Source organism: Mastigoproctus giganteus, chromosome 10 (assembly GCF_048544385.1).
Source record: "Mastigoproctus giganteus isolate SK-2022 chromosome 10, ASM4854438v1, whole genome shotgun sequence".
NCBI classification, from domain to species: domain Eukaryota; kingdom Metazoa; phylum Arthropoda; class Arachnida; order Uropygi; family Thelyphonidae; genus Mastigoproctus; species Mastigoproctus giganteus.
In genome coordinates this window covers 2,261,596-2,282,124 of record NC_143584.1, presented here as the reverse complement: position 1 = coordinate 2,282,124, position 20,529 = coordinate 2,261,596, and the positions used below count along the sequence as shown (strand labels likewise).

The 20,529-nt window shown below is 36.3% G+C and overlaps 1 protein-coding gene across 1 annotated transcript in view; it reads right to left on the bottom strand.

Moving 5' to 3' along the window:
* Positions 1-382: 382 nt before the first annotated feature.
* Positions 383-20,529, bottom strand: part of Ahcy (adenosylhomocysteinase) — a 68,051-nt gene continuing 47,904 nt past the window's right edge. Inside the window, exons 6-9 of the mRNA XM_090383733.1 lie at positions 19,285-19,492; positions 15,202-15,407; positions 10,984-11,178; positions 383-1,031 (exon numbers count right to left, since the gene is read on the bottom strand). Of these exons, the coding sequence (XP_090239859.1) occupies positions 900-1,031; positions 10,984-11,178; positions 15,202-15,407; positions 19,285-19,492 (741 nt within the window). The 3' untranslated portion in view covers positions 383-899. The remainder of the gene's footprint in view (positions 1,032-10,983; positions 11,179-15,201; positions 15,408-19,284; positions 19,493-20,529) is intronic.

Below are 20,529 nucleotides of genomic sequence, written 5' to 3'. Positions count from 1 at the left end.
ATTCAGGAGTTTTTTTCTTAAACATAAGAAATGTGTAGACTGTCAATCATTTCTTAAACATAAGAAAATGATTAAGATAGTTTACACATTTCTGAAACAACTTATTACACACGTAAAACCTGCATTCATACCACCAATATCACTTTCTCCAAACATCTGTTACACAATTTATTCTATGATTCTCTATTCAGCATCACAGATAAACACTACTTTACATAATTAATCATGTACGTACTTTTTTTTTTTTTTTTTTTTTTAAGTATTATACAAACAGGTAATCCTTTATTTCCAAGTAGCATTATACAAGACCACTTTTCAGATTAGCTGCAGAACTTGTTTTTATTTCAAACACAGAGAATAACTTTTTTTTTTTTGGTCATCTTTAATTATCAGAAGTCAACAGTTTCAAACACATTGATAACATTTGGCATTATTAATAAAAAAAAGTGTAATTGTGAAAAATAAAAAAAAAGTACAAATATCATATAAAACAAGTTGTCTCTTCCTTATATACAATATATAAATGTTAAGAAATTTGTCCACAGGACAAGTTTATTTAGATTTAAACTTTCAGTATGTTTCACATGATTTTCACTATACTTATGAAGTCTCCATTTTTTAGATTTCAAAGCAAACAGAATTAAAATTCATAACAGGCCTCGATAAAAAAAATAATTCATTCCATGTATCAAATAAATTTACATTTAGATGTTCCTTTCCATTTATGTCACATTCAGTGATAAAATTTAATAAAACAATATACAGTTATTTGAAATTAAAAAAAATTCTATAAATGAGTGTTGACTTATCCTTTTTAGAGATTAATGCTTGCTTTATGCATTCCTTCTCCTGTTCTCATATAGAAAGGCATACACACACAAAAAAAGGAGGGTCGCAACTCAATATCGATAATAATCTGCTTTGAATGGTCCCTCAGAATTAACTCCAAGGTAAGAGGCTTGATCAACTGACAACTTTGTCAACTTCACTCCAAGGTGTTCCAAATGCAGAGCTGCTACTTCTTCATCCAACTGAAAGAGAAATTAACAATGATATACTATTTTAAAATATAACTCCTGTAAAGAAAACATACCAATTGTAAATAATGAAAAAAATATTTCATTCTTTCACTACTGATTCTTATTAGCAATGCCTGCTCTTAAGTAATTAAGAAAAAAAAGTTAATATAAAATACAACAAAAATATCACTCTTGAAAATGTTGCAATTACCTGAAACTAACACAATGCAAAATAAAAAATAAATTGAAATAAGAAAACAGATCAATTAATTTAAAGCAGTTGTTTATGCATGGGTACTGCACTTCGATCATTTCTACTACCCAGGTAGTATGAATGCATAATTTATTCATATCTCATATTGTGATCAGCATCACAATGAGTTGCCGAGGTATTGCACTGCTCTGAATAAGTAACGCTTCGCCAGTGGAGAAGACTAATGTTACTTATTCTCGGCGGATACCACCACCCAAGATGTCACCGTTTCGAAGCTTGTTGGCTTACTCATCGGTGGGTGGGCAGGTACCCTGTTGTTGCAATAGTAATGACCCAGTTATGAAGTATAACTCCATAATATGAGAGATGCTTGGTGTACATAGTTTATTTCTTTTAAAAAAAGAAATATTTTTAGATCAATTAATTGTTCCACTCAACGTGCAGATAACTGAACAACATCCAAATGTTTCTAAAACAAAGCTATAGTATCTCTTCCCCCACCCACTATAGCTAACTGAAGACGAGGAATCTCGAAAGTCGCTCGTGCGCGACTATTAGCTTCTATTTTTTCTTCATTTAATTTAATTTAATTTAATTAGGCAACCATAGAATGGAAGGTGCACTTTCCTTTCTTAATTTTTTTATAGCCCATAACTTAGTTTTAAACCCATAATCCCTGTAAGTTATTAAAATCCTATAACCACTATGTATGTGGTAAAACTCACCACCAGCTAAGCTGATTACTATGAGGTGAGTGCTGAAAATTAAGCTAAGCTATACATATGATCTAGTTATTACATTACAGCACATAAGGACTCCTTAAAAAAAATCAAGAGTTCTTGCTATTTTTAATTATAGTCTTTGCATCTATATTTACAGAAGAAAAACCCTTTATGTCAAAGAGAAATTATGGAAGTAAAGTTGAAGAATATGTAATTAATGATATTGAAATTTCACTATTATTTAACAAAAAAAACTTTAGAGCCTATAGGCCAGTAAGGATCTTGGGGTTGATGGCATATGCCCTATAATCTTAAGGGAGGCAGCGAGTGCATTGAACCATTGAGGCTAATTATGAGAGCATCACTGGACTCAGGAGTGATTCCATTTGATTGGAAAAGTGGCAATGTATCTCCAATAACATAAGGGCAGTTCTAAGAGTGAAGTGGGAAATTACCAACCGGTCAGCTTAACTTTAGTAGTAGGGAAGATCGTGGAGGCAGTAATCAAGGATGCAATTCAGGATTATTCAGAATGGTTTTGTAAAGGGAAAATCATGTTTAACAAATCTGGTTACCTATTTTGAACAGGGTCACCCATGGGCTGGATTTAGGGAATAATTTCAACATTATATGGATTTCAGCAAAGCATTTGACTCAGTACTACATAAACTGGAAAAGGTTGGAATTACAGGCAAAATCCTTATATGGATGGCTGGATGGTTTCAGGGAAGGAGGCAGAGGGTTGTGATAAATGGTTATTCATCAGATTGGGTTCAGTTAAGAAGTGGGGTTCCTTAAGAATCAGTATTAGGACTACTGCTGTTTTTGATTTTCCTAAATGACATCAATGAAGGGATAAAGGATGTTATGTCTAAATTTGCAGATTATGTAAAGATTGGTAGAGTAGTTAATGATCACTGCCAGGCAGAGCTTCTTCAGAGTGACCTAGATAGACTTTAGCAGAGGCATATGATGCAAGAAAGCAAGCTTATGATGCATTGACAAAAAAAAAAAAAAAAAACCCTCCCATTTCATCCCTCCATTCGTTCCAAATGCCTGTCCAGCTCAGCATTAAATTTATTTAAGCTATCAACTTCCAACAACGAAAGATGGAAGTCTGTTCCGTCAATCAACCACCCACTGGCTACAGGCAAATTTCCACATATCTATTCTACAACTGTCCTTCCTCAATTTCAATCTGTACCCACTCAGGTTCTTAATCTGAGCAAGAGGAAAAATCCCATCAGCATTCAGCTTGCTCAACCCATTCAAGGCCTTATACACTTCAATCAGATCACCTCACAGGTGCCTACTCTCCAGGCACTGCAATTTGCAGAACCTTTAAGCCTTTCTTGGTAAGAGCAATCTCACCAATCCTCACCAATCTTGTTACCCTTCTTTGTACTCATTCTAGCAACTCTACATCCTTCCTAAAATGAGGCTTCAGGACCTGTACACAGTACTCTAGGTGTGGCCTGACCATTGCCTTGTATAACGGGATAATCACCTCCCTGTCCCTGCTAGCAAAATTCCTATATATCATTGACAGTTAAGAAGACTCCATGACCTGCCCTGGCAGCCCCTATGCACTACTCAGTGGACTTCACATTTTACTGCACAATTACCCCCATGTCTTTCACTTTCCACTTCCCTGAGTGTAGTGCCACACAGTTGGTAAATTTCTCTTTCGTTATTGCTACCCATATGCAGTATTTTTCATTTGTCAATGTTAAACTTCAGTTGCCACTTCTAGTGCATTTGCCCAACTTATCTAGATCCAGTTGGAGTAGCATACTGTCATTAACAACCCTGCCAACCTTTGTATCATTTGCAAACTTGGACATTAAACCTGATATACCTTCATCAATATCATTGATAAATATACAAAACAACAATGGTCCCAACACTGAACCCTGGGGAACTCCACTAATAACATTTGTCCACGAAGAGCAGTGTCCATTGATTACCACTCTGTCATCTCCCACTCAATCATCACTTTATCCATTGTAGCAACTTACCCTTAATGCCATACCTCTCCAATTTGTACAGCAGTCTTCCATGTGCAACAGTATCAAAAGCTTTCCTGAAATCCAAGTATATAATATCAAAATTATTTTTGGCATTCAGTTCCTTTGTGACCACATCATAGTATCCAATCAAATTAGTCAGACAAGTCCTCCCTTTAACAAATCATTGCTGTGTCTTAACTATTACTGCAATCTTGTCTAGATAATCCTGCAATGCTTCTTTAACCAGTGATTCCATTATTTTCCCTGGAACAGAAGTTAAACTAACAGGTCTATAGTTACTTGTGTCAACTTTTGAAACCCCTTTGTGAATTGGTGATACATTTGCATACCTCCCCTGAATCCAAGGAAGCTCTCATAATTATGGCTAAGGGTTTGCTTACTTCCTTTGCTGCCTCCTTTAATATAAGTGGATAGATCCTGTCTACCCCAGGTGCCCTTTTTATGTTTAACTTCAACAATTTCTTCTCCGCTTAGCTCCCTGTTAGAGTTTGATAAACTTCTGGTACTCCCCTAATTGAATTACTCCTCGTGTGAATGTAGATGCAAAATACTCATTCAGTCTATCATCATAATCATCAATAGTCAACCCATCTATGTTAAGTGATTCAATCAGATTCATCCCTTTCCTTCTAGAGTTTACATATAAAGAACTCTTTGCTGTTTTTCTTTGCATCCTTTGCCAAGGATTTCTTGTAATCTGCCTTTGCCTGCCTAACCTCCTTTTTGACTTCATTACAGACTAGTTTATATCTGCCATAGGCTTCTCTGTCACCTGATACTTTCACTTTATATGCATCTCATACATTTTTCTTTTCTACCACAAGCCTCATTAGTTCATCTGACATACATTTATGCCTAAACCTTGAACAGTATTTCTTAGTTGGAATGAAAATCCTAGTAGCCTCCAAAATTAAGTCCACAAAGGCTTCCTATTTACAATTCAACATTGGTAATATCATCAGTTGATTCCACTGTACAGAATTTAAAAACTGTCTGAGACCCCTGTAGTCGAAAGCTAAAGCCATTCCCTTTAGCCTTGATGGTAGTTACATCTTTAAGTAATTCTCACACCAGTACATTGTGATCACTGTCACCCAGCGGTTCCATTATCTCCAAATTCTTAATGCACTAATAATCACTGCTGATAATCAGATCAAGAGTATTACTCCCTCTCGAACATGTTGCTGTAGAAAACATGTCATCCAATAAATCCAAAAAAGTCTTGCTAGTGTGCGAGTGACCAACCCACAAGTTCCAGTCAATATCTGGAAAGTTAAAATCCCCCATTATAAGACATTCTGATTTGCTGGCCCACTATTTCTCTGCACAATTGCTCAGTATACTCATCAGATTCATTCATTATAACACACACCTATTCTCATTTCCTTTCCCAGTGCTTAAGTCACACCAAACAGACTGAACATTGCATTGTCCACCATCAATTGGATGCACTTCCTTAGATTTTATGTGTTTCTTAACTAACAGCATAACCCCTCCTCCCTTCCTGTCCTGTCTCTCCTTTCTGTACACATTGTATTCCCCAAATTCCAATTCTGCACTACTTATGTCTGTGTGACACCACTTCTCTGGTATCCCAACAATATCTGCCTTTAATGTCTTGACTAGCACTTCAAGCTCATCAAATTTATTAACTCCTAGCATTGGTGTACATGCAAGTATACATGCACTTGTTTCTACTCTTAGTTACCCTAACACAGACCATGTATTTATTTGTTCCACTATGACTCCCAACAGTCCTGGAAATCTCCACTGCCTTTCTTTCCAGGTTGCTGCTCATTCTAATAGAAGCAGTGCAAGAATCACTTTTGCCTCTGCCTGCAGCCACTGTTAACCTTTTAGTCTGTGTATCCCCACCCCAAGCTAGCAGTTTTCCTACCCACCTAACACTGCCTTGATAGCATCAGCAAATATTCTTGCACCCTTTCTATATGTGTACCCGATCCCTGTAGAGGTAGCCTCTCCTGTCAATAAGCACAGACCAGGCTGAAAAAAATTCTAGCCCTTGAGCCTTGCACAATCTTTCCAGGCCGAACTGATCAACAAGGCTCTCATCACATACTCCCTCCTATCGTGTCTGGATAGATTGCAGACACTTTCACATTCAACCTTAACTTCACAGATGGTCAGAAAAATGACGGCTATGCTTTAATCCAGCAAAGTGTAAGGTATTACATCTGGAGAACAGTAACCTCAAAATAATTTATACACTTGGAGTTAAACTAAAGCCAGTAGTGGAGAAAAGGAACTTCGGTGTTAAAATACAGTCAGACACGAAGTTCTCCGAACAGTGTAGACAGATTGCAAGGAAGACCCCATGGTATCCTATCTATGATTTATCAAACATTTGCTAGTCTAGATTATGACATCCTTATCTCTATAAGGATGTCATAATTAAGTGTGGAGACTGCACCTAAAGAAAGTCACTGAGCTTCTTGAAAGGGTCCAAAGATGGGTAACCCCTGGGGTTCACATCTGGTGAGTATGGAAGCCTCAGACTTCCTTGCACCATATGGCTGCTAATAATAATAATAATAATAACTTGCCTGGTGAAAACGGCAAAAGTGAATCCATATGAGGAAAGACTGATTATATGGGTTAGTATTGGCAATGGCCACATGGTGCAAGGAAGCCTATGGCTTACACTGCACCAGCAAAAAAAAAAAAAAAAAAAAAAAATTTTTAAATAAATAATTAATAAGAGAAAAGGAAATAGACAACCTATGCATTTTCTTTCTTCCCATAGAGAATTATCCAGCTTTCTTTTGAATTTCCCCAAACTGCCAGTCTCCACCACTCATGTAGGTAGGTAACTTATAAACTGTCAGGCTAAAATAAAAAACTTTCTGCAATTATCTAAACATCCCCTCCCCACTAACTTGAAATTACAGCCTCTACTTCTAGAATCATTTATAACCGTGAAAATTTTGTCCTCATTCGTTTTACTTATGCCTCTCAGAGCCTTAAACACTTCAAGTCTCCTCTGCAGTGCCTAGTTTCCAAGCTCTGCAACCAAAATATTCTAAGTCTTTCCTCATATGGATGCCCTTTTGCCGATCTCACCAGGCAAATTACCAGTCTTTGGACCCTTTCAAGAAACAATGTCTTTCTTTGGGTGCAGTCTCCATACTTGAACACGGTATTCCAAGTGTGGTCTAACAATAGCTTTATATAATGGGATTGTTATGTCCTTATCTCTACTAGCAATTGTTTGATAAATAATCGATTGGACACCATAGGCCTTCTTTGCAACCAGTCTACAATGCTCGGAGAATTTAATGTCTGACCGTATCATAACACCTAAGTCCCTTTCCTCTACTACTGCCTTTAGTTCAACTCCACTAAGTGTATAAGTTATTTTAGGGTTACTGTTCTCCAGGTGTAATACCTTACACTTTGCTGGATTAAAGCATAGTTGGCATTTTTCTGACCATCCCTGAAGTCTGTCTAAATCACTCTGAAGAAAGCTCTGCTTGGCAGTCATCATTAACTACTCTATCGATCTTTACATCATCTGCAAATTTATACATCACCCCCTCTATCCCTTATCAATGTCATTTATGAAAATCAAAAACAACAGTGATCCTAATACTGATCCTTGGGGGAACCCCACTTTTTACATCAACCCAATCTGAGCAATAACCATTTATCATAATCCTCTGCCTCCTGCCCTGAAGTCATCCAATTATCTATCTAAGGATTTTCCCTGTGATTCCAACATGTTCCAGCTTATAAAGTAACAGCTCGTGTGGGACTGAGTCAAATGCATTGCTGAAATCCAAAAAACTGTCGAAATTATTCCCTAAGTCCAGCTCTTGAGTGATCCTGTCAAAATAGCAAACAAGATTGGTTAAACATGATTTTCCCTTTATAAAACCATTCTGAGTATCCTTCAGAATTCCATTTCTATCTAAATGCTATAAGTCCATTGCCGTCCACAGTGTGGTCGATTATCCAAGTGCTCCCCTTTAATCCATAATTTCAAGTAGTTCTAGTTCATGTAGGAACGCCAGCTAAAGACTGTACTGATTAGGAAAGACTTGCTCGTCAGCTACTAATTTTCCACAGATCTTCCAACAGGTAAACTTTTATTATTTTTATATTAGCCACTCCCCCACTGCTTTGTCTTTGCCCTCTTTATGAACATACTACAATAACAGAACACCAAGCCTATGGATATTAATCAAGGTCAGCACAAGGTCGTCACCCCTCAGGAAGCTTATCCCAACAATAGCAGTCCGCCGCCACCGCCAACTGCCTTCGGCAAGACAAGGCGTAAACAAATACATTCCTTTCGCTGAACAGTATCTGTTGCATAACGCAATCAGATTCTAAGTGCTCAAAATTCAACAGGATAATAAAATAAGAAATGCAGGATGAACACACTCAGCACCCAACCACGTGTGCCATCTGTCAATTAAATAAGGAAGCTGATTTAACTTGTCAATGCAACCTGAAAATTTGTAGCTGTCTTACCCGTATGACTTCCAATCATACGCTGATGACCTGAAACTTTATATCACATCTTCTGACCAAACTCAGGTTCTTAGCACTACCTTGCAGGCAAGTAAAACCATATATAACCTTCAACAATATCTGGCTTCCATCGGACTACAGATTAATCAAGCAAAGACAGCTCAAATGTCCTTCACCTGGAAGAAGTCACGCAATGACATTAATCTTACCATCAATGGATCACCTATTCAGAAAGTTAAAACACACAAGGATCTTGGATTAGTATGGAATGAGGGGCTCGCATTCCAGGCTCACCTCCTGAACACAAAAACCAAAATGTACTCCGCTATGTGGGCAATCTGCCAGGAACTAACAGGAATTCATGACGCCGACCTGGTAAAGAAATATGTTGTCCGATGTGTCTATCCCATATCTCTTTATGCCGCAACCATTTGGTCTCCCACAACACACTTCAACAAGTTCCTTAGTTTGGAATACTGGCTCCTGAAATGGCTCAACTGGCGGACTGGCAACCAATACACCATTTCTAGGGCTTAGTTCTACATAAATCTGGAAGTCACCCCATGGAAACAACAGATTGTGGCAGCAAACCTTCTTACACTTGCCAGACTAATCACAAGACGACTCGACACCCCTGACATTACTGATCTAATAAAAAAACTCCCTGCATTGCCGGAAGGAATCAAATGGACCCAAGGCTCCCACTCAATCAGTTTGAACAACCTGAAAGGATTGAGACGCACATTCCCAGGAAACACGGTAGATTTGATGAACAATCTAGCCATCGACCTGGATAGATTCTACAAGCAGCATACATATATACAGACATTAGAAGCTAAAGGACACATATGCAAACATACACTTATGAGACGCCAAGAAGGAAAATTGCCACGACAATGTATCCCGTTAAAGATAGGTGAAAAGGAAAATAAAGTGAAGCCACTGGTCCTCTCTCTTAGAATCTACTACTCCAAAGACACCTGGCTGTGAGCACTAGGACAGTCAAGATTGAAGAGATACCACATGCAACAACCGGTGAAGGACTGCCTCATTTCTCTATATTTTGTACATTTCTCTCATGGTTTTGTAATTTATAGCACTTTTGATAAAATAATATCCTATAATTCGAGACACTTCGGTATTGCACAACTTTCAATTAGGTAAAATAATAAACACTAAATTCTGTACCTTTCGGGTTAAGCATACATGTGCTCCATGTAACCACCGGACACATGTCCCTGTCTTAACCTCTGTATGTAAATATCACCCCCCCTAGCTTCCTGCTGTCCAGGGGGTGGCTCTTCAGCAGAGCAATAAACAGATTTAATAAATAAAAAAATAAATAAAATAAATGATCCTGAATTCCACCTTTCAAGATAACTGGAGTCATGATGCACTTGAGATGCACTTGAGATGACTCAATTCTTGAACGCAAAGATCTAATCCAAAGATGTTAATGTGCATGGCCGCTCCTTTTGGCCCTGGGGGTTTATCTTTACTCCACAGGTTACCAGAAGCAGTGCCACTAGATGGTCAAGCAGTTGAAAGATTTGTTGTGTTAGTAACATTAGTTTATAAGTATGCTAAGAAAAAGAAATGTTCCTTTCCTTCCGGAGTTATACTTGTCTTTTCAAGTAAAGAACTACTTTAAATAAATTGAATGGAGAAAGACATTAGAAGTTTAGTTGGTAAACAAAGGGCACTCTACAGATTGCACAAGTTTCACTTAGCCACAAATATGCCTGGCACCTGAGGTCAATTAGAATAGAATACTTCACTGTGTAATTTACAAAGAATTGAATTGTTGACAACTAAACAATTGCACTAGGAAATTATACAAAATAAGAGTTTTAGGTTGTAAATATGTAAATAAAACAGCTGTAAATATGAGTTTCGTTACAGCTATGCCAGTACAGCCTTGACATCAGAGGCCCAGATACTGTTCATTTGTCATGAACAAGAAGTTCTGAGAGAGAGAGAGAGAGAGAGAGAGAGAGAGAGAGATTGATGGCCAATGAGTACAGGAAAAATCTGCTTTGGGTGAGACCAAAGTGGGGTAGAGAGAATAAGTTTAACTGCTGATTTTGCTTCTCTTGGCAGCAAGTCTGGCCAATCTATTTGAGTTTCATCCAAAGCAGCTTCTCCCTACACTCATAAGCCTTCAGTACATTTGACCAAAAACAAAAAACAATGTTTTGGATCAAATGTGTGTTAACTGTTTTTAGTTCATTTTCTTGCTACATATTACAAGATTCCAGGAAAAGATCACACTATCATTAAGTTTCTTAATGCAATTGTTTGTTTAAACAATTACATAAATTATGTTAATTATAGCAATAAAGTTTTCTAGCTATTCTATTTAACTTGCACAGTTCAGTTATGCTCTTCAACTCTCATATCAGAAGACAGAACTTTTAAAATGTATAACATAATCAAATATGATGTCAGTATTTAACAGAATTTGCAGTAAAATGAATTATTAACAGCGTTTGCAGTAAACTTACCTTCTTAGGCAAGAAATATACACCAACTGGATAGAGTTCAGGTTTTGTCCAGAGCTCAAGCTGGGCAAGAACCTGATTTGTAAATGAATTGCTCATAACAAAACTTGAATGGCCAGTAGCACAGCCAAGGTTCACAAGCCTTCCTTCAGCCAGAAGAATGATGTGATTACCATTAGACAACTTGTATCTGTCTACCTGCATCAATGAAATATACCATAATTAAACTGTATCACAAAATTAGTCTTATTATAAATAAAGTTTTAAAACACTACTTTAACTCATACAAAAAAAAAGGAGCATTTCATAAATAATTCTAAATTACTTCAAGCACATATGGGTGTGGCCATGTTGTGGGGGGAGGACAATATTGCAAAACATCAGATTTTTTTGATTTTCTTGGAGAATGATATGGTTACCATTAAACAACTTGTATCTATCTACCTGTTTTTCTCTTTCTTCTCCCAAGCTTGCTAGTAGTGCAGTCATATCCATTTCTCCACTAATATCACACATACGTGTGCATGTGTGTGTGTTCAGTCGCTGATTTAATATAAAATCAAACCTAAAAAGTGTGAATTTTAAAGTGCAGCGAACACTTTCAGCCATAAAATATATGGGCGTGGCTAAAATCATCTTGCCTGGTCAAGACAGCACTCGGTGGGTGGGGAAGAAGAGTGACAATCCTGCTAATCCTTGTTCAGCACTTGTCATGGAAGGTTTGTCATGAATGTGTTATGCACTTGTCATGGAAGGTTTCGTCATTTGCTTTTAAACAATATGCTTATGAAAGTGAAAAAACCTACCATTTTGCAGTGTGTTAGTGTAAACACACTTTTTCGAGTGTGTTAATTGTTAAAAGAAAGTGACTTTATTGTGGACAAGTTCTATTCTAACCTCTACAAAAATAATTGGTTTTCTAACCCCTACGATTGCTACAATATCGGCAAACCCTTGATTGCTGATATTGTAGCAATCGCACAGGGAATAGAAAACAGGGGCTTTATAAAAAAAAAAATGCAACAGACATTCAGGAACTTATTGAGACTCAATGCAGATGAACTTACAATAGAAGAGTTGGATAAATTAAAATGAGAACGAAAATGATCCTGAGAAGGAAGATCTTAGCATTATTAGACCAGAATTAAATAACAAATCATTAAAGGAAATCTTTAGCATCCCTATACAACTTTCAGAAAAGGTGGTGGAAATGGAAAGAAAGTTCTCTTGGGCCTCCATACATCCATTGCAGCAATGGCTGCCAGTCTGGTAATTTTTTTTCAAATTAAGAAATAGGTAACAGTTCAATGGGGCTGAACTGACTAATATGGGGGATGATCCATGATTTCAAAGCTGCACTCATGCAGTGTAGACATGGCAACAGGAGACTTGTGAGCAAGTGAACTGTCCTCTTGAAAACAAGACTCCTTTTCTGAGTTTTCCGTCAGTGTTTATCTTTGTTTTCACAAAAACACCTAACAGGGTCTGTATAATATGTTCTGTCTGGCCTTTCTGAAGGTAATCCACTAGCAAACATTCCATCAGCATCCCAATAAACCAATACCAGCAAAAAGAATCGACTTGGCTTTCTTTGGAAGGGAGAACAGCTATGTTTTCACTGTTTGGACTGCTCCTTTGTCTCTAGCTGAAAGTGACATATCCAGATGTCATCCATGGTCACAAAACTTGCAAGGAAATTTGCTGGATCCTTGAAAAGCAATGCAAATGTTCACTTGACTTAACTCTCGTGCATTTTATCTACTGTTAACAACTTTACGACCCACTGTGCTGACACCTTCATAGCAAGAACTTCTGTTACATAGCACACACACATTGAGATGAGATGCTGGCAATATACTGAACTATCACTCAACACAAGATCATGCATACTGTCAACAACTTCTGGAGTGATGGATGTTGCAGATCTTCCAAAACATAGGTCATCTTCCAGGCTCTCCCTTCCTCATTTAAATTCTGCTGTCCACTTTTTAACCATGGAATAGGAACGGCATCTTCCCCAATGTTGTAACCATATCCTCATGAATTCCCTTTGGCATTAGCCCCTCTTTCACTAAATATTGGATGACTCCACAGTGACTGGTTTTGTCCATCTTTCCTCATTCACACAACTTTAACTTCAGGACCAGAAATTAAAAAAATAATAATAAAAATTACAAAAAAAGACATTGAAACTGCATGAAACTATTTGAAGCATTATACATTAAGTATAGAAATTTTTAACACTATAACCACTACTCTTTCATGCTCAGACCACGCTTTTTTCAAATGCTCCGCTTACAGTTTTATGCCAAGTCGCCCTTTGAATAGAAGCAGGCTCTCGTCAATACACAAGTTTTCAAATGGATAAAAAGTGCCCTGAAACTTTCCTTAGGACACTCTGTATACAAAGTGTGTAGTAGCTATTAAATAACAAGACTGAGTGCAGTCTCATTATTTAATAGCTACTACACACCTTGTATACCAAGCAGCTACTACACCCCAAGTGCCATCTATGAAACAAAGGCAATTGACTTTGAGCATTTCCCTAGTTGTCTGCCAAGTCACATTCCAACATGCCCATTCAATTTGCAGTGAATGGGCATGTTGTAGTTTACTGGAAAAATGAATTGAATAACAAATCAAAAGAAAATACCAACTGAAAGTTATAAGTTGTTATATCAAGTTTATGGGGAAGGTACTGTATCAAGAGTTAACGTGTTTGAATGGCACAAAAGAATTTTGGAAGGAAGAGAAAAATGTGGAAGATGATTAATGACCAAATTGTCAGGTATCCATTAAAACTGATGAAAATTTGACAGGGTAAAGACGTTGATTAGACATTATCATCATTTAAGCATTAGAATGGTTGCATCAGAACTCAATACGGACAAAGAAACAGACAAATTTTAACTGAAAATTTAGGCATGAGTAACGTGTGCGACAAGATGGTGCCAAAAATTTTAAAAAGATCAAAAGAAGAATGAGAAGACCCCTTGTTGTAGGTGGTAGATGACTTTCATCAACCGGTGAAATACCACCACTTTGCTTATTGGAGGCTTGAAGTGGTGAAACCCATGTTTAGTCTCTAGAGCAAAGTTTCCGGCACCCCCCCCCCCTTACTTCTCCTTCAACCCATGCACAGTACTAAGTACTATAGGTTTTGATACCTTTCATGTTTGGGGTTTTCATAAAAAAAAAAAAAAAAGTTTGTGAAGATGTTTAAACTGAAGAAGATCACACTTTCTGAGGACTATAATTATTCTCCAAGAAAGAGAACATGAAACCATATATTGAGAACATGACTGTTAGTTATTCTTTACTACAAATTTGCCCAGCACCACCTGAAAGTGGTTTTTGAAGTCCACACCGATATATAAAATGTGATAATTAGATATATAATATCTGACCAAAAGTAATTACACATAGACAGCTAGTTAGAATACTAATGGACGTTCTTGCTGCCTCTTGAACTACCCCCTTTATGGTTCATTGAACACAATCTACAATGCTTGGGAGGTTTTTTTTTTTTTATTGGGATATCCCTATGATCTTCTATCTTTGAATAAGATCTGCTAGAGTTGATTTCAATTGACTCATAAGTTGCAGTTGTATGCATAGAAAGCTTATTAAAATGGTATGGAAATCTAGTTCCAATCTATGACCCATATGGTTTTCAACATACTTATGCTGCACAAGCACTCCAAATATTATGTTTGAGATGACACATGCAGAGGACAAGTGGTACAGTACAAAATATTTGTTGAGGGGGGTATCCAAAATGGCCTAAAATCCAGAAGAAAAGTAAAATTGATGGAAAAAATATGACTCTGAAATACCACACAAAACTGGAAGTTGGCAAATGTGAAATTAAATATCATGCTTAATGCTACTACCATAAAGTTGTAACCATTGGTGGCAGCTTATATGGGAAATGGGGGAATTCTCACTGGTCTTTTAAATAAAATACCTATTAACAATTATTTAAACCTGAGGATGAGCACTGCATATGGGTGCATTTTACATACCATTAAAAATGTGGAGGTTTGTAGCATAACTGATTTTACAATGCATAAGCATGCCAAGACTTAATTTAAAATCGACAGACTTACTACTGATTTTAAATTTATACAATTAATACAAGAAACTAATTTTCTGGCATTAACAAAATAAAAACAGAAATAAATTGTTGGGTGGGGGGGGGGGTACTTCATATATACATACCTGAGGTTTGATGTTCACCTTTTCCACAGCATTGGTTTCCAACCAATTGACATCAATTTCCACATCAAAATGTCCAATGTTACACACTATGGAATCATTTCTCATACAAATAAAATGCTCTCCACAGATAATATCTTTACAGCCAGTGGAAGTGACAAATAATGATGCTTTCTTACTTGCCTCTTCCATTGTTGCTACTTCATAACCTAAGAAGAGCAATATGCAAGTAATCATTAAAAAACTTAATATAAAAATAAATATTAATCATATACAACGTTAATTAATTAGGAAACATTAACTGAAATCTTAATTTCCATGAAGCATGCCCCTATAGCCACACATTTCTCACATTTTGGCCATGGTTGGTTTGAAACTTCTCTGAAAAGTGGTTTCTGCAATCTTTTAAAGCTGTTACTTTACACATATTTTGTTTTGTCATTTCCATATCATAAAATGTCTTTTTTAGGTTTTTAGTTGCACAAAAAAATTTTAGTCATATGTATATAGAGGCTTTGGCTTTTGGTGGATATGGTGTTTTACAAAACTGGTGCAAAAGTTGCAGTGAGTGGATAGGCACATCACTTTGATGAAGAATGGATTTCATTCCAAATCATTGGTTGGGATTAAATGTTGTGAACCAGAGAAAACTATTTCTGCTAACTCTCAACACACCAGCATTTCAAACCAATGTATGTAAAACAGTTACAATTTCATGATCCTGAAAGATTTCAAGCTCACTTTCAACTGATCTTCATCATTCTCCAAATTGGTGGAACTGATAAAACTATTGCATATTGTTACTAACTGCTACTTCTTTTATCCAACTGTTTTGCCTGTCTCTTTCCTCAGTTTTCACAAAAGATTTAACACACACACAGTTCATGACACTAATGAAAGGTAATATGAGACAATCGTAATACGCCTGAATATAGAAAATGGGAATCTCATGAATTACAGTCCCATCCAGATATGCTAATGTATGCAGACATTTTATGCAATGTCTTTTACCAATATGCATACGATAAATACATTGTGCTTTTTGTGCTTTTCATCTGGTGTTGCAGAAGTGAGTAATTTGAACAAATTCGAGGAAGAACTAGACAGCCAGTGGGTAGTTGATTGTTGGAACAAACTCACATCTGGTTGGCAATTTGAACAAATTCAAGGAAGAAAAACTTTTAGAAGTGATGGATAGGTGATATGGGAAGTGTTAACTTTATTTTATTTTATTTATTATTTATTTTTTTTTATTATTTGGCAAGTGCTGCGTAAGCTTGCTTTCTTGCATCATTGGATTCTACCAATTAATTTGATTCAATCAATGATTGTACATTTGATTCTACCAATTAAATATGGAGAAAGGTGACCATCAACTAACACCATAATGAATCTATCACCATGCGGCCTGCAGTGATTTAATTCAATAATTTTCTCAAGGAGTTTCAAAAAAGGGAGAATGCACAGATATCTGGAATAAGTGATACAACAGATTTAGGAACAGAAATTACTTTAATACTTTTGGCACCACCTCCCAAAGCAAAAACCTCTTCATATAATGCTGACAACTCATCAAAAATGGGGAATAAAGCAAATTTAAGACAAAAGTTCAGTTTAAATCATAACCAAAAGTTCAAACATTGGGCAGACTTGATAAGCCACTTATCAAGTGCTGAGCATGGAAATTTTAAATAATCCAGAATAATCCACACAACATACAATGAGATATGTCAACAAAAAATCATTCTAATCAGGTATCTGATCAAAAACCATAAAATTCTAAAACCAAAGCAAATGCCTTATCCATTCACTGGATCTAACTTATCAAAACAACAGAGAAAACTATCCAAAAGAATTGTCAGATTTTAAAGAATCTAATGAACTTTTCAGTCACAGTCCTCTTAGCTTCCATGAAACCGATTCTTAGCACACAAAAAAAAAAAACAGGTTTTGCATACTATGCAATGGAAATTTCGTATATAAACTGTGGAACTGCTTCTGCTTAAATAGTGCTGAAATCGCCTGTGACCATCAAGATTAGGAATGCATGAAAATTTTGAATAATCGACACATAGGAAACCTCACAAAAGCAAACCAATGTGTCAACCAAAATGCAGCTTCATGACCAAAAAAGTGCATGGCAGGAAACCATCACTTCAACAATTCAAGGATAAAATTAAAGAAACATGTGAACTTATCTAGTCAATTAGATTGAGAATGTTAGCCTAGCAAATTTCCACTGTAGCTCCATTCAATTTCATTATAACAATGTTTGCTAGTAGACAGTCTTTTCAAATTAGAAAAGCTATTCATAAGTTGTAGGATCCAATTCAGACTTTGAATTTCCTTGTAGCTGTATTTCAAACAATCCATTTAAAATGCTTACAAAACCCCATACTGTTGGTCAGGGAACAGTAAAAACTTCAAAATAAATTACATTTTGAATAATCTGATATCAAATTAATTAGGATATACCATTTAACTTTCAAAGGCAAAAGGAGCAAAAAAATTAACTGCAAATACTTAAACATGATCTGCCAACCCGCACTGGACCAGCATGGCAGATTATGGTCCATTTCCCTCAGCATTAATTGTTGAGGAGGCTTCATCCTGCAGTGGGTTGATAATGGCTGCAATTTATTTCTTTTTTTTTTTTTTTTTTTTTTTTACTTAAACATACTTTTCTGGTGCTTGCAGAACAAAATCAGAAGCAGATATATAAGCATAATTATATACAGGGTGTCCCAAAAAGGTGTAACCAATTTTAAATGTTTATAACAAATGTAATTTTAATGATAGAAACACAAAACCTGCGCTAAATGTGAGAAAAACAGTTGAAGTTGTTACTGACATTCAACATGTGCACCACTTATCACATGAACAATATGTAATTGGTAATAAAGTTCATCCCATGTTTTTTCAAGGATGTCACGCTTAATCATGGTAATTGCATTTGTAATCCTGCAATGTCTGCAACAGGGGTCTTGTAGACTGTGTCTTTGATGAATCCCCATAAGAAGAAATCACAAGGGAATAAATCTGGTGAATGTGGTGGCCATGCAATGGGACCATCACACCCAATCCAACAGCCAGGAAACTTGTCATCAAGAGACCTCCTCACGCTCAAAGCCCAATATGGCAGCACTCCATCTTGTTGGAAAATAACCCTATTTGGCAGTTCATCCAATTGAGGATACACAAAGCTCAAGCATGTCCTGGTAATTATCTGCTCTCACAGTCGCTTCTTGAAATAAAAAGGGTCCAATAACACGATCAACAATGATGCCACACCACACATTCACCTTTGGGCTATCTCGCTGATACTCCTGCGCACAGTGTGGGTTTTCAGTCCCCCAAATTCTGACATTTTGCTTATTCACCTTTCCCGAAACATGAAATGTGCACTTGTCTGTGAAACAAATCCGTGTCATTACACGTTCATCTTGTTCCATTTTCTCCAACATGCATGTTTGTATTGCTCATTTAAAATTGGTTACACCTTTTTGTTCGTGTGACAAGTGGTGCACATGTTGAATGTCAGTAAAAACTTCAACTGTTTTTCTCACATTTAGCACAGGTTTTGTGTTTCTATCATTAAAATTACATTTGTTACAAACATTTAAAATTGGTTACACCTTTTTGGGACACCCTGTATATTCATGCTCTTATATAATTTATCACTTGTACTAGCCATGTCAACCTTGTTTGACTAGTGACTAGTCCATCAATGAATAAATAGCAAATCTAAAAAATTGTCCTTTCCGCTTTGATTGTTATCAAAACATTCATAACTAGAGTACAGCAACTATCAAGATCTGATCAAGGGGTGCATTACGAAACTACTCTGAAAATGCATCGAGAAAATAATTTACTTTTGACATCTGAATGAATCTTCTGTAACATGCAAAGCATTCTGGACCCTTTTTTTTTATGAGTGAGTGGTGGGGAGAGTATCATACTCTCCAAAAAATGACTATCATTTGTATAATTATATAAACAAGTCTTCTGACAGTGTTCAAACAAACAAACAAAAAAAAAAAAACTTTTATAAATTGTCAATTTTATTCTTATATTCTTTGCACTTACCTTCCATTGCTGCCTGTAAAGCATTAATAGGATCTACTTCAGTAACAATAACTCTTGCACCAAAGGCTCGTAATGACTGTGCACAACCTTTCCCAACATCTCCATAACCAGCCACAACACACACTTTTCCTGCTAACATAATATCAGTTGCTCTCTTGATTCCATCAATCAAGGATTCTCTACAACCATAGAGATTATCGAATTTACTCTGTAATTTAAAGTTATAAGAACTATCAGACTATAAGAATTATCAACTTGATTCTTTATTACATTTTCTACAAGATAAAAAGGGAAAAAAACTTCTGAATATTACATTTCAATATTTAATGTTTCAATGTGACTTCTTTGAAAGAAGAGAGACCATTGTGGTAAACAGAATAAATTAATATATTAATAATAGTAGCAGTGATAATAATAGTAATAGCTGTAGTAGGGGTATTTCAAGCTTATGAAAGACCAAGCTGTGTCTTTCAATTTCTTTCAACTAATTAAAGTTAGCACCGTTAGTTAACCATATAAGATCAGTTACATATTCAGAAACACTTGAAGAGTATATGAATAATTTATTAATGCAGGCTGGATCACCAAGGACAAAACCTCTTACTAGTTTCTATCCACAGTCCTCCAAAGCTTTAATCACACCAGCATGTCAACAGCAGAGTGGAGGTTCCTAGGGGAGGGCACAGGGTGATCTGCAGAAGTTGTTAGACTAACAAGAAAATTATGTCAATATGACAACTGAATGCAACTAAAATTCAAGGCACAATGGGTAAACTATGCATGGTCTTCATAGGTTTTCAGATTTAAGCTTGTGAGCACAAGAGTGTCATAAAACGTATCTAAGAAACCAACAGGCAACAATAAAATTAGACACTAAAAAAAAACAAGCCTCTTCATGACACAGGCAGTTTTTAACACTTTACAAAAACCTGTACAAAGCATAAGTTAAAAAAAAATCTAACTTCCAACACTGACTGACTGATTGAAGAGCATGGTTACTCATACCAAGACAAAACTGTTAACATAGAAACAAATCACACCTCGTATCCACTAAGAATTCTACTCCAATCTAGAAAAATTAGTAGAAACACTGGCGAATATCATATCCTGGCAAATTTCAGCAGAAAGAAGGAACCACCACCACCAACCAAACTGAACTTAGAAAGTTAAGCGGAAAAAAAAAAAAAGCCAGTTTGATAAACAGAGCATGTGTGGAACAATTACCATAATTAAGTGCTGACTTCT